The following is a 14,452-nucleotide window of genomic DNA, read 5'->3' on the forward strand; positions in this document are numbered from 1 at the left end:
AATCATAACACCAATATATAAATGCCATACTTAACTATTGTTTTTGTTCAATTGTATTTTTAACTTATAACACGCCGCCTCTACCGTTTTAATAAATCAAATCTACACGCCAACAAATTTCTGTTGAGTTCGCATTTATGATTATTTATTCATAAATTTGTTTCGTGTTATGCTGGTTTAAACCATTTGATTGATATACGAAAACTCGGCGCCAACACCACAAGAGGAAATCCATCGTAATTTAATTTTAGAACCCAAAAGCGCATGCGTGGTAAATGGAAGTCTTGAAGCAATTTTACAGCTGAATCGACGGACCAGAAAATTGAATCGAGAAGATATTCGACCAACCGTCCATAAAACAATTATTTACAAAGCAATCCACAAAACCCATATGCTGTATTATACTTACAGGCTATAGTGCGCATATCCTAATATTTCACAAACGAAATCTTCTTGTTTAAATTGAATGTTTCGGCACTTATTATGACCAGCTTGGCGCGCCATAGACCAGCATGATCGATCGCTTGAATTAAGTGTCGGAACATTTAATACATTCTGCTTACACATTCTGCTATTCTATGAGCTCAATACACAAACAGTCATTTAGTTTACGATGAACGAACAGTACAACTTTTGGTGCGTGCGTTCTAAGGCTGATAATAATTGTTCGGCTTTAGTACGCGCGCGTGAAATGTATGGCCCTCGTCACAGTTGACATCACTCCCCATACCATGCTACAGTATCATTCTCCCATATAGGCCTATACGTAAGGCGCCCATGAATAATGATGTTTGCGCATGGAGGAGATATCACGATTAACAAATGTAAATAAACTTGATACGATATCAATATCAATGTAAATTTATGAAGATTTAATTTATAAAGTAATACAATGTTTAATATATTAATGCCCGTCATCTCTGCTAGGTCTTAAGAGACTGACTTACAAATGGTACAAGACAGATACCACACCAACACAGTATCTTACTTATATCACTGACGAACTAATAATTACTTAATTTTTAAGTAATAATGCTTATTTGTTAAGTGTATTATTATGTAATGCATTTTATGTCGTACATTATTTATTCAGTAAAGTAATTATTAAGTACTTTTGCTTAACAAAAAATTATATATTCAGATATCAGATATTGTTATTTATATAATAATGGGCGTGGTTAGGTCAAATGTCAAAGTGTAAGTGTTACTTTCATTTGTGTGCGTCGAAAAAATCATATTGACAGAATTTTGTACGTGATTTGTTACGACTACCCATCATTAAGGCTTGGTTCTCATCAATTAAACGCAATGGCGTACGCACATTGCAATGTCGTACGCGCAACGCAATGACGTACGCGCAACACAATGGCGTACACGCAACTCACATCAGTTGACTAATCACAAGCGACAGTTCGGGATAAGTGGGAACCAAGCTTTATTGTGCTATTACGTCAACAACAATATAATATTATAATACACAGCTGTAATATTTGAATGCGATATTAATATCATTGCACAAAATAATTAAATATATACAAACATTGACAAAATTAGAAACCGCTATACACATTCATTATAGAAACAAAATATAACAATTTACAAACGTTTTTAAAATTACGGAATGGTAGTTACGGAAAGGCTTCGATAGATAAATTAACTCGACGGGCCGTAATTTGGTCCGCCGATACGGTACTTATTGGTCCGATACGGTACTTATTGGTCCGATCGTATAAAGGGTATAAAAGGTGGGGTATTTATTGCATCAAATTAATATTGTTAAACATATTATTACAATTTCAAGTATTGTACGTCCAGAAATCATTGAAAATAACAAGCGCTTTAGCGATATTTCAAATAACTGCGCATGGTCATGTGTTTAAAATGCGTATAAAATCAGACGTTTATATGCCCGAACCTTTTCATATGATTTCACTCAAACTTGTGAATTTCATTTATTAATTGTAATTTTGTAGACGGCGTACAACTGGAATGTGGGTTAACAATAACAAGATGTATACGTTACATAAATTATTCGGACGCCATCTTTCATTCGATATTTCCCTCTCGAAGGCAAAACATTGCCAAATCAAAAATGTTACATCATAATATCAGTCTATTACGTCATCGATGGATTCATTCAGTGAACATTTGGCACACAAAAATGCGTTCGATAATGCGTTACAAAGCGAGTTTAGAAACGCGTTGGATTTGATCATTTCAAACATCCACCACGTCACACTATGCTGGTTAAACACTATCTGTTGTAGCATCATCTAACTCGGTGATGACGGCGGAGATGAGCCCTCTTCGATTGAGTTCATCCTCAATCTCGTCTCGAATTGGTCTCGATTCCTTCTTCTTTTCGTCTCCATGAAACACGCAATCACAAAGAAAATGAGAGGTACGAAAATAACGGCCAGCCCGATGCCTATAAGCGATGGTCGCTTTTGCCCTCCGACCATCGCCAGGAAAAGGCCTAGCAAATAAAAGAAAACACTGTATTATTACGTTTATTAATTTAGATTTGGTTGCATATTACATCCCTCATCAACATCATCACATCGGTCTTATTGACATCGTCATACATCGTATCAACATATCAGAATCTACCTTATCAACAAAAAACATAAAGCTTGGTTGCCACTAGCGACGCAACGCAAGGATGTAATGCGACCAATCACAAGCAATGGATTATTCAACAGTGGCTTGTCATTGGTCAACTCGCTCGCGTTGTGCGTACCTTCTTGCGTTGCGTCGCTAATGGTAACCACGCTTTAGCGCGCAATTATAATAATGATAATGACGATTGAATTGTGACTCACCGAGAGGTAAAACAAACACGAAGTAAATGCATACTAGGATTCCAAGTGCTAAACCTTGTCCACAACATAGACCACCGCAGCAACGTTTCTCTAAAAAACAAAACGATTAAAAAAAGACATTCATTTATACGTGTCAGGAGTGTTCGTCCATAAAATCATCATCTTCCTCCTTCTCAGCTGTTGTCTGTCCACTTCAGGACAACATCGCGCCATGCGGACGCCATTTTACTCTGTCTCCAGCTTCGTTATTCCATAAAAACAACATAAAACTAATACATTATTCCAATTCACTAGCGATCTCCACACTCTACTTTATCTATCTCAGTCCTCTAACATAATAATGTGTGTAGGTGAATTTGGACCATAATTTAGTGCCATAGACAAAATGTGGTAAAGAAAAAAACCATTGAGATTTTTCCTCCATGACAGAAGGGTAATACAAACATCATTATGTAATGTTCATAAAACAAACAAAAAACATTTATCATAAACAGTAGGACTTATTCCGATTTGACATTGACATTGTGTTTGTTATGGTTAGTTCAATGTGCTGTGTTGAACAAGACTAAGATTAAGATTAATACAATATCTCATCATTGGATTAACGTCGACGGTTCATATTTATCATAATTAATTCTAGACATCTGGTGAATAATTGGGGTTTTTTAGACATTTCACTGTTTTATGTTTTGCTCACGCATGTTAAAACTGATGCAAATGACACGGTTTGTAAATATACGCGCTCAATGCGAATGACACGATGTGTAATTGTACGCGCGCAATGCGAATAACACGGTGTGTAATTGTACACGCGCAGTGCGAATGGCACGATGTGTAATTTTACGCGCGCAATGCGAATGACACGATGTGTAATTGTACGAACGCAATGCGTTCTTTCTTCGTGATATCACTGACATAATACTGATAAATAAACCAATCCAAAATAATTATTATTAGTCATAGTTTGGACAAACTTTTCCATTAGAACGAATATTAATATGCATCTCCCAAATAATTTGACACTAAAATTATTTCATTTAATCTAAGCGTTGCAAAGATATGACCATTTTGTTTTCAATGGGTCAAAACATTCAAATTGAGGTCAGAGGTCAAAGATGAATTTTTGAAATTTGACAACATGGGCTTTTATAACCAGCATGATTCAAATATTCATAAACACAATGATCTGCACACAAAGGCACTTTTTTTGACATAGGGATCTGGACTATCATGAAATAGCCTACTTTGATTTGTAAAATCTCGAAAGTTTAAATGGCCTTACATAATCAGTTGTAGTCCTATATAATGTTACATAATCTGATGACATGACGTGGTATTGAATAATGACATTTATATTTGAATTTAGTTTCAGTTGCTCTCTCTGTTTGCCGGTTATTTAAAATATATCACGTCAATAGTATAATTCAAAAAGCAATTTATACACTTCTTGCAGGTACTCACAGTATCCGAGGTACTCACAGTATCCGAGGTACTCACAGTATCCGAGGTACTCACAGTATCCGAGGTACTCACAGTATCCGAGGTACTCACAGTATCCGAGGTACTCACAGTATCCGAGGTATTCACAGTATCCGAGGTACTCACAGTATCCGAGGTACTCACAGTATCCGAGGTACTCACAGTATCCATGGAGGTATAACCTCCATGCAGTATCCGAGGTACTCACAGTATCCGAGGTACTCACAGTATCCGTGAAAACATTTATTTTGTGAAACTGATCCATGCATATATATATATATCAATGATGTGCATTGTATACAAAAGTTACTGTTTGTGGCACGCGTTTAAACATCTATGAAGTTTGTGGCACGCGTTAAACGTCGATATTCCGTTATGGTAATTACTTTATTCCTATATACCATTTACATTTATTTACTAATTTGATTTAGTTACTTTTTGTTTTGTTCAGGCACTTTCAACACAAGCTTTTGCTTTTTAGAAATTGTGCCTCCTTCATAATATTGTTTTATTCATTTTAAAGATGAGAAAAAAAAATTGTATTGTTTTAACTATCTTTCTTCTCGTCATGAATTTTGTATTATATTATTTATTTTGTATATTATGAAGGAAATAAATGTTACTATGAAATGAAATGAAATGAATGAAGTTTGTGGCACGCGTTTAAACATCGATAAAGTTTGTGGCACGCATTTCTATATCGATGGAATTTGTGGCACGCGTTTAAACATCGATACAAAATTTTAGTACGCGTTTAAACATCGATAAATTTGTGGAACGCGTTTAAACATTGATGAAATTTGTGGCACGCGTTTAAACATCGATGAAATTTGTGGCACGCGTTTAAACATCGATAATAACGTTGTACGCGTGCGTAGACTTTGTGACTGTGATGAAGTAATATAAACATAATTATGTTGACATCAACCATCAATAAATAAGAAATATTAATAAATATGTAGGAATGTATATGTACTGCCTAATTTTTTTTTAATGCTAGCTTTATTATAACCAATATACATCATTGTCAAATTGATTTAACGTACCCAGAAAATGTTAGATCGCCTAACAGTGATACTTTATTTGCATGTCGTCGTCGTCGTCGTTTTAGTAGTCATAAATTATAATCAAACCATTCTAATGAAAACGAATATTGATCAGGATTACGTCACAGTCACGTGATTACCTTGCATTGTAAACAGCAGTGAGTAATTAATGTAGGCCTACAAAACATAGGTTTTCAACTGAGAATGGTTAGGATGTGTGAAGAGTAGAGCGGGGGGGGGATGTGTGAACCTCCTACACTTAATGTGAAAAGGTCATTTCTTTACTTTGCAGAATTAAGCAACGATGAAATAAGCTTTCGTTTATACAACTTACATTATTAACCTTCCCATACCCAACCTCTGCAGTTAAATATGTAATATCTTTGATGTAATTAGCAAACGGTCTTAGTTTGCCAATGTAAATAATGTCATGAGTATGAATTTGGGATTACATGGTCTGAGTAAATTATGTAATCTAAGCACTTGCTTAATAACACTTAAGTTCACACACGTTCATAGTAGAATGCTGTAATTGAGTACGCTGTCAATCGAGGAAACAAAACGCAAGAAAATAGGCATAATTACTGGTCTTAACAGAAATAGAAACAGTTCTTTGAAGTTGTTTTACAGTTGGTGCTTAAGTCGTCAATTAAGTATACACTTTAGCGGCCGCCAATGAACATTGAATAATAGTTTCATTCTCGTCTTAATGGTAAACTCTTAAAATCAAAGGCTATAATTTAGCTGTCTGAAATGCGCATGTGTGTAATAATAGACACAAATCAATAATTCCTTTAATAATAATATTTGGTGTAATTTGTACATTGGTTCACGCTTTTGGACGCAGCGCAATGACGTAAGCGCAACGTTTTAAGCTTGGTTCCCACTAGAACGTAACGCAAGGACGTAAACGCAACGCAAGCGAATTGACCAATCACAAGCGATGGCTTATTCGCTTGTGATTGCTAACTATCTATAACTTCGCTTGTCATTGGTTAAAACCACGATACGAACTACCGCTTGTGATTGGTCAAATCACTTGCGTTGCGCGGACGCGCGCCCTTGTGTTGCGTACAAGTAGAAAGATAGTTATAGTTAGTTATATATTATTCTGTAGGGAGGAGGATATGTAAATTGTAATACAATAGGCAAGTGTTGCAAATCTATCTATTGCTTCCGAAACACAAAGGTGTTTATAAGTATATTATCAGGAACATTTTCCTGAATATTTTGTTTATCAATAGAGCATCTATGAAACTAATCAGAATTACTGAGTATATGCAAGGCCTGCTCACATAACATTAATAGCGCACGCTTAATGATATGAAAGTCACATAAAAAGACATACTAATGATGTAGGAGGCTAGACAGCTGAACCGTGCTTCGTTTAATAATCTACGTTTTGCAATATATAAATGATGTAGCAATAGAGCGCGTATTGATACGACGACCAATGACGTCACGTAATTATAGTGTTAGTCTTAGTACTGTTTTTCGTTATCATTATTCTGTAGATATTGCATTAACAATATTATGACTTTTGTTTCTTTATTTTAATTATTACATTATTTTTTTCGTCGTTAACATACCATGGCAATAAAAAAAATCTTTTTTGTTTGAAAGAAATACAAAATATGTAAAGAGATATTAGGGATGCGGTGATTCTAAGGAGATCCCTAAATATATCTTCGATATAAGACACAAATGGGAAAAAACAATATTACTGTATATGATAAATGGCAACAATCCAGCTGTAAATTGTAACGGTTATTTGATACTTAAAGTAAATTGAACTCATCTTAAGTCGTTTAATTGGCTGGTGCTTAGGGAAACCATACTTTAAAATATTGCAATGGGTTGTGTGGAACACAAAACGATTTAAATAAACTAATAGGCCTACATTAATATTTATTTTAAATGTAGTATATGATGATACAAGTATTTAACCACATACAAATTATCAACCAATATCAGCTTTAATGTGCGTGCTACACATTAAGCATTGTCGAAACAATCATTAACTAAAGAAGGGAAATTCCGATATATTCCAGTCAACTTAATTTGATCAATGAGTTAACATTGAAAAATGAAAATGATATGCAGATTTTAAAGCTTGGTTTTCCACGCATGTAATTTAACCAATTACAAGCCACAGTCCGGATCATCCGTCGTACTTGTGTCGTGATTGGGCACTTATTACGGTATGCGCACGTCCCTGCTTGCGTTGTGCGTCCTAGTAACCAAGCTTTACGGTGCGCGAACGTCTCTTCTTGCGTTGCGTCCTAGTTACTATACTAAGCTTTACTTTGCGCGTACTTCCCTGCTTGCGTTGCGTCCAAGTGGTAACCAAGTTTACGGTGCGCGTACTTCCCTGCTTGCGTTGCGTCCAAGTGGTAACCAAGTTTACGGTGCGCGTACGTCCATGCTTGCGTTGCCTGAGAACCAAGCTTTAAGTACTTCTTCAACCGATTGTTGTATATTGCGTAGCCTAACCAAATGACAGGTTAACAAATATGCACACGGTATTGTTTCTTCCCGTGAGGCCAGAATGTCGCTAAACTAACACTGATTTTGTACCGTTATGTAAACACAGATTTTCAAACATTATTATATTATTAAGTGATAGACTAGGCTTTCACCTATATTCACTACTAGCAAAAATATCGTTGAGCACCAGAGCCTATCGTATTTGGTACAAACGGTAAAATTAAGGATGTTCCCGCGCGCGCCCCTCCCTCAAATCATACTATACCGTCTACTATATGAAGGCATAGTTGAATGGGAGTTTCATCATCGTGTCGGGTTGAAGTTGTATAGTCTATATTAATTTTAATGCTCCGATCACCATCATTATCATCGTAATCACTATCATGTACCATTATCATGTATCATAATCATTATCATGTATCATAATCATTATCATATTTGTCTTAAATGCCATCGAATGTTTATTTTCTTCAACCTCGGTGAATAATTGTCTTCTGTTTGTGTATAGTCAAAAAGCCAACACTCGCTTAGAAATAACAAGACAACGAATCGACAAATATCGATCAGCTGCATTCCCGCGAGATGATGAATATTATAATAACAACCACACACAGAACATGTTTTAACCAAGCACGGAAAATAAGCCAAATTCTAGACACCTCATTTAAGTACAGTAATAGGTTTCAAAGCTTATGACGTCATTATCCTTTTAAATCTGGAGGATATCGGAATGAGACAGTCGTGTCAAAGGGCCGTGTGAACGCATGTTTACTACATACATACGAATCAATTTATTTTAAGCAATTTACGAAGGGTGATGATTATACGACGAATGTATTATGCGGCAGTTGTAACGTAGTGATGACTGTTGTATGAGTAATTATGCATACATACCCGATAGCATCACATTTATTTTGTCCAGAATAAATTTGCTTTTGGGTTTAGTTCAAATATTGATATCTGTAAAAACTATACAATGTAATATTACAGGCATGGATGTGATTTGCTTAAATAAAAACCATGAGGTCATTAATTGAATTCATTAAGAATTTTTGTTTATATTCTGTATCCAGATTCTGTTGTTTTTTTGCTTTTGAGTTCATGAAGATAATATATATGAACATTACTAGACAGACACTCCATCATGCCCGATGTGGAAGAAAAAAATGTTTTTCGTTGGTGTTTTTAAACAATGTAAAATTGTTAATAGAAATGAATAGAGGCGTAAAAAACACGTTTTACATATTAAACGTAGCACAATTATATTCCAATATCTTCTCATAGCAATAACAATTTGTCCATATAGCTAATTATACTGATTCACTAAAAATAGCATTATAATGTTTGTTTGATTGCTACGAGTTTAACATAATAAATATCAAAGGCGTGCTTCAGCTGTTCGTTTCCGAAAAAGTATTTTGTTAGCAATAAATTAATTTTACATGGATTTTTTTTGTGAAAGTAACCAAATAATATTAAATATTATAATAAGAGGGTATAATATTTTAATTATAAAGAAATGTGTTTATAACCATCAGACCGTAACCAAGCAATCGCGAAGATACTTAACATAATTGTTCATCGCATGTCCGATATCGCAAAAATGTAATTTATTATTTATTAGTAGATATATTTAACACTAAATAATAAATATCCACGTTTTTTATATGTTTGTATAGTGAATACTAAAACATACCTTGTCTGAGAGACTTGTAGACGACTGTAGTGTTGGTATATGCTCCCGGCCTCGCCATGTTGGCCTGCCTTTCTACCGCGTTCGCATGATGTGTGACGACGGTTTTCTCAATACGAATCGTTACGTTTAACTTACACGCCTCCGCGAACAACAAGAATACGTCTCAACTGACATGCGCCAGTCACGACAACGTCACAGCGAAAATAAAAAAACTTTAAGATGGATAAAATTAAAATTCAGACGGGACTAAAAAATAGAACACGATGTGTTTTTCTGGCCTAAGACTGTGATCAACTTTAGAGTTTATGAGCTAGTAAGCTATATAGCAGGACAATGGAAATTGCTTTATGGCAGCAGCGATATGTATACAGATTGTGATGTGTTTTATTGATGTGCTACTGACCATAATTATGGAATAATGGAAAGGTCATACAGCGGTTAAAAGAAAACAATAGATTTATAATTCGTAAACCTTTGTTATAAATTATCGGCAAAGCAAGTAATTTTAAAATGAGCATGCAAGACATGAACAGCGCCGTAACTTAAGTGTGAAGTGCGCGCGCTGGTAATGGAGAAAGTGCGCGCTAGCAATGGAGAAAGTGTGTGCGCGTAATATAATATAAAATGAATTGACTATAATATTTTAATTGGTTAATAAAATACATTTATTTTATTTCTCTTGCTAATAAGTAGGTATTGTGCTTCAAATCATTATATGCCACCGTTTGTATCCGCCGATCGACACACGGTTTATTTTCGTGCTATTCTTGCGCGTCCGTCTAGCGATGAAAAACATGTATTTGTTTATCTACTGATTTAACGGCGGTCATGTTTCCTGTAAATAGAATATTTTGATGACGATTTAATCGCTTGATTTATGGAATGATAACTGAAAAATGTAATAAGGAAAACAAGTAAGGCCTAGCAAATCTCTTTGCAGATCCCTACTGTCTACTTCGTTGTGTTTTCGTCAGTCGCATAATTATGTTTAGAAATAATGATCGGGTCGTTAAACCGTTAAGCCGGTATCGGTAATATTTATCAAACGTTATCGGATCGAGTGTAGTTAATGATTGTAGAATATTAATGATGAAATCTGTGTATTTGATCATTACGCCATGTTGTTTGATTCAATCTGTAATTCAACTTTTGAACCTTGTGATTTAAACGTAAACTTGGTGTCCACTACAGTTTGAAGCGACGTCGTAAATATGCATATACTGTACATAAATTCATGCAATGATATTAGGAGGAAAACTTCGGGACCCAAAAGTGTTCCCTAAATTAGTGGCCTTAGTGTGTTTGAACACAGATTTCTCCTCGTTCGTCACACAATATGAGCTTCAATGGTTTCAACAAAGAAATTGAAGAATTGTGGGTTAAAAGGTATAGCTATAGGTATCCAAAAGTATGTTATCATGAGTTGAGGCCTGTATAATATGTAGGTCGGTTGATCATTTCATATAAGTTAATTTCTGAGCCATCAGAACAACATAAACCAAATGACTTCTGTTGAGAGATGTAAGCTCATCATAGAATTGCGACAGCAGACAATTTAATGTAGGCTATAAATACTATGGTTAGAAAGCGATAACAATTAACCATATATTTTATGTTGTTTTATTGGTAATTCTTGATTTAATTGACCCATTTTCTCATTGTCATGTATCTTGGATCTAGTTCCAACAAGGACAATTCATATGGTCTATTCCATTAATTGGTCAAATTGTGGTGCGCCGGTTACGTCATTACGTTTCGTCCTGGGAACCTAGAAAACCAACGCAGAGACGCGTCGATACGCACTACCAAAGTAATCTTGTGTTATTGGTCAAATTAAGGTGCGCCGGTTACGTCATTGCGTTTCATCCTAAGTGATGGTAACCTAGGACACCAACGCAAGACGCGTTAGTACGCGCGCAATCCGAGTAATCGTGTTGTGTGATTGGCCAAATTGTTTGTGTTTGTGTAAGGTCCTTTTATATTGTGTTCTTCTGTTTATTTGTTTCTATATTACTAATGCCTAATTGTATTACGCTGTGTAGATATGAACTTCATTTATGGGCAAAGTTCATGATATTATCACGATAATGATTGATATGGTTACCAATTAAAAATGTCGTAACGAAAAATTAAAATACAATAACACTTCCTTACTGCAAGCAAAAGGATTTTGGACAAAGTTATTCTATAATAATTCGGTATCATTTGCATAACGGTATGTGGTGGTTTTGTAAAATGATTTTAATGAAACTCAGGTACCTCAATTGTAACATGAAATATTCACAGAAAAGTATAGTATTTATCGCGTGCTTATATTGTTAATTGTGTGCGCGTACACTTCTTGTGAAGCGCCTCGTGGTGTTGAAGAAATATAAAAGGACATTCTCAGTCCAGTTGATGTGCAGGATGTGTTTATAAAGTTATACAAATACCGGGTTCAAATCGTAAATGGAGTTAACGTGAAGATTTGTTTTATAATTTCTATAGTAATAAGACTATACAGTAATACGTCACAAGTTTTAGATAAAAATAGAATAGATATGTAATGTTATATTTTTTAATTTGTAAGTAATTGTAGACTTGCGGTACATTAACATTACAAATGTTTTAAAGTTTTTTTTTTATAATTTTGATTAACGTTATCCTTACCTGGAGTATTCGTTTTTGAAAACGCCTCTCCGTTTATAGGAACAACAATCTCTGTCGTGTTTTTCTCTTCTAACGGTTCCACCATTATGTCCACAATATTTATAGTTCTTTTTCCGCCGACAGATAAATAAAATTAATTTTTAAAAATCCAATTTCTAAACGTCAAGACTATTTTAATCCGGTTGGTTCGTCATCAGCTTCAACTTTTAGAGCAAATGTCCGTATAATGCGGTACGGTCCAGTATAATTTCTATATTTGACATCTCATTTTTCAGAATCAATTGGAAACTAAACATTGTTGTATCATGCGAGTGTTCAAAGTTCTCTTTACCAGTGGACCCGACACAGATAAGAACACGCAATATGAATTTTAATCCAATTTGTGGCTGACGAGGGCGGCAAGTGTCAAAGTAAACGATTCTAAGGGACCGTGTCAAAACGCGCAGGCTACGAAAAGAGTTGACGCGCGCGTATACAAAGTAGTAACAACATTTGAACGCGCCTGCGCAAAAGTTCCTGTCGGTCCAATAGACAAGTTGAAATTGAGCCTACAGTGGTTAAAACTCTGCCCCATCTGACGCCGTATAAAATATATAATAGTAATTTCACTTTTCTGCGCGGTCCCCTTGGAATAATTATCGTTCGATATTAATATGATTAATAAATTGATACATTATGGTAAAAGGTGTCGCGATGTCGTTATTAGTATTAAATATGATGATTCATTTCTTCTCTTTCTACAGTATTGGTTAATTTTTATTTAAACAACGTAATTTAAACATTTATAATACATCTTTATTCATCTTTTTAATACATCTGTACATCTTTAATAGTACTGTAGTACATTGGTGGAGACCGCTATTAACAATAGAGGGGGTAGTTGTATTTTTTGTCACAACTACCCCCTCTCTGTTGGTAAACGCCGTGATAGTTCCCGTACTGATTGTAAAAGTAGATTTTATTTTATTTACTTTTCCATCATACCATGGCCATATACACATTTATACAAGAAATATTTCGTTAATACTAGTATCCTAGCAACTCCTTATGGGCTGACCACATCTTAGAATATTCAATATACACCTTTAATATTCATAGACCACTTTACTAACAAAAAGTTCAGTTTCAAAAATGTATGATAGGAGCAAAAAATACAACTACCCCCTCTATTGGTAAGCTCAGTTCAATAGTTCCCGTACCGAGAGGAAATAAATATGTATTTTCCCATATGCATCATAATTAAATACATCTTTAATATTCATGAAATACTTCATTAAAACTAGTATCACCTCAAACATATAGACCACTCTTTGATTTAAATCAAATTAATTTAACACAATATTGGTCAATAACTAGCAAAAAGTTCAGTTTCAAAAGTTTATGATAGCAGCAAAAAATACAACTACCCCCTCTATTGGTAATCCCAGTTCAATAGTTCCCGTACTTATATGGGAATAAAAATAAATGTATTTTTCCATCATACACATCTTTAATATCATGAAATACTTCATTAAAACTAGTATCACATCAAACATGGATAGATCACTATTAAAATTTAAAGCTCGTTCAAATACTCTACCTTTGAATGATAGAACTGCAAATTGGAATATTGATAATAATAAAAAATGTAAATTGTGCGGTACAAATTCGGACGAAGACATCCATCATTTCATCCTTAATTGTCCAGCTTTAAATAATATACGTAATCAGGAATTATTTAATTTATATGTGGATATGTATAGAAATGGCAGCAAAGATATGTTTGATACTTTTTATACTTCTCCTGAAAATGACAAACTTAAATATATTTTGGGATACTCGAGTCAGATAATTTAATTGATGAAGAGTGTGAAAATATTTTGGATAGTTTTTGTAAAAGATACCTAAAACAAGCATGGCAATTTCGAAATGATTCACTGAATTCCATGACTCAATAACTATGTTATCTACATTGCTACATTAAGTAGGATAGGGGTTGATAGTTGCTTTTGCCTTTTTTTACTTTTCTGTTAATTGTTATATTTTATATTGTGAAGGATGCACCTTTGTGCTAAGTGTGCCACCGATCTAAAGGTGTAATTCCAAATAAATAAATAAATAAATAAAATATTTGATTTAAATCAGCTTGATTTGATATAGGTCAATAACTAGCAAAAAGTTCAGTTTAAAAAATGTATGATAGCAGCAAAAACCACAACTACTATTGGTAATCCCAGTTCAATAGTTCCCGTACTGATATGGAAAAAAAATAAATGTATTTTTCCCGGGATTTT

General features: G+C 34.4%; 1 protein-coding gene across 1 annotated transcript; it reads right to left on the reverse strand.

The window, feature by feature from the left end:
• Positions 1-845: 845 nt before the first annotated feature.
• LOC140059455 (uncharacterized) lies at positions 846-9,642 on the reverse strand. Its single transcript, XM_072105383.1, has 3 exons — positions 9,531-9,642; positions 2,823-2,912; positions 846-2,476 (listed from the first exon to the last, which is right to left on the reverse strand). The coding sequence occupies exons 1-3, from the start codon at positions 9,586-9,588 to the stop codon at positions 2,274-2,276; spliced, it is 351 nt and encodes a 116-aa protein (XP_071961484.1). The 5' UTR covers positions 9,589-9,642; the 3' UTR covers positions 846-2,273.
• Between the last annotated feature and the right edge of the window lie 4,810 nt (positions 9,643-14,452).

This window comes from Antedon mediterranea, chromosome 9, assembly GCF_964355755.1.
Source record: "Antedon mediterranea chromosome 9, ecAntMedi1.1, whole genome shotgun sequence".
Lineage (NCBI taxonomy): Eukaryota > Metazoa > Echinodermata > Crinoidea > Comatulida > Antedonidae > Antedon > Antedon mediterranea.

Coding starts and splice junctions, on each gene's coding strand:
- LOC140059455 (XM_072105383.1), bottom strand. CDS start 9,588: ATGGCGAGGCCGGGAGCATATACCAACACTACAGTCGTCTACAAGTCT. Junction 2,913..9,530: donor CTACAAGTCTCTCAGACAAG/GTATGTTTTAGT, acceptor TTTGTTTTTTAG/AGAAACGTTGCTGCGGTGGT. Junction 2,477..2,822: donor CGTGTTTGTTTTACCTCTCG/GTGAGTCACAAT, acceptor TTTATTTGCTAG/GCCTTTTCCTGGCGATGGTC.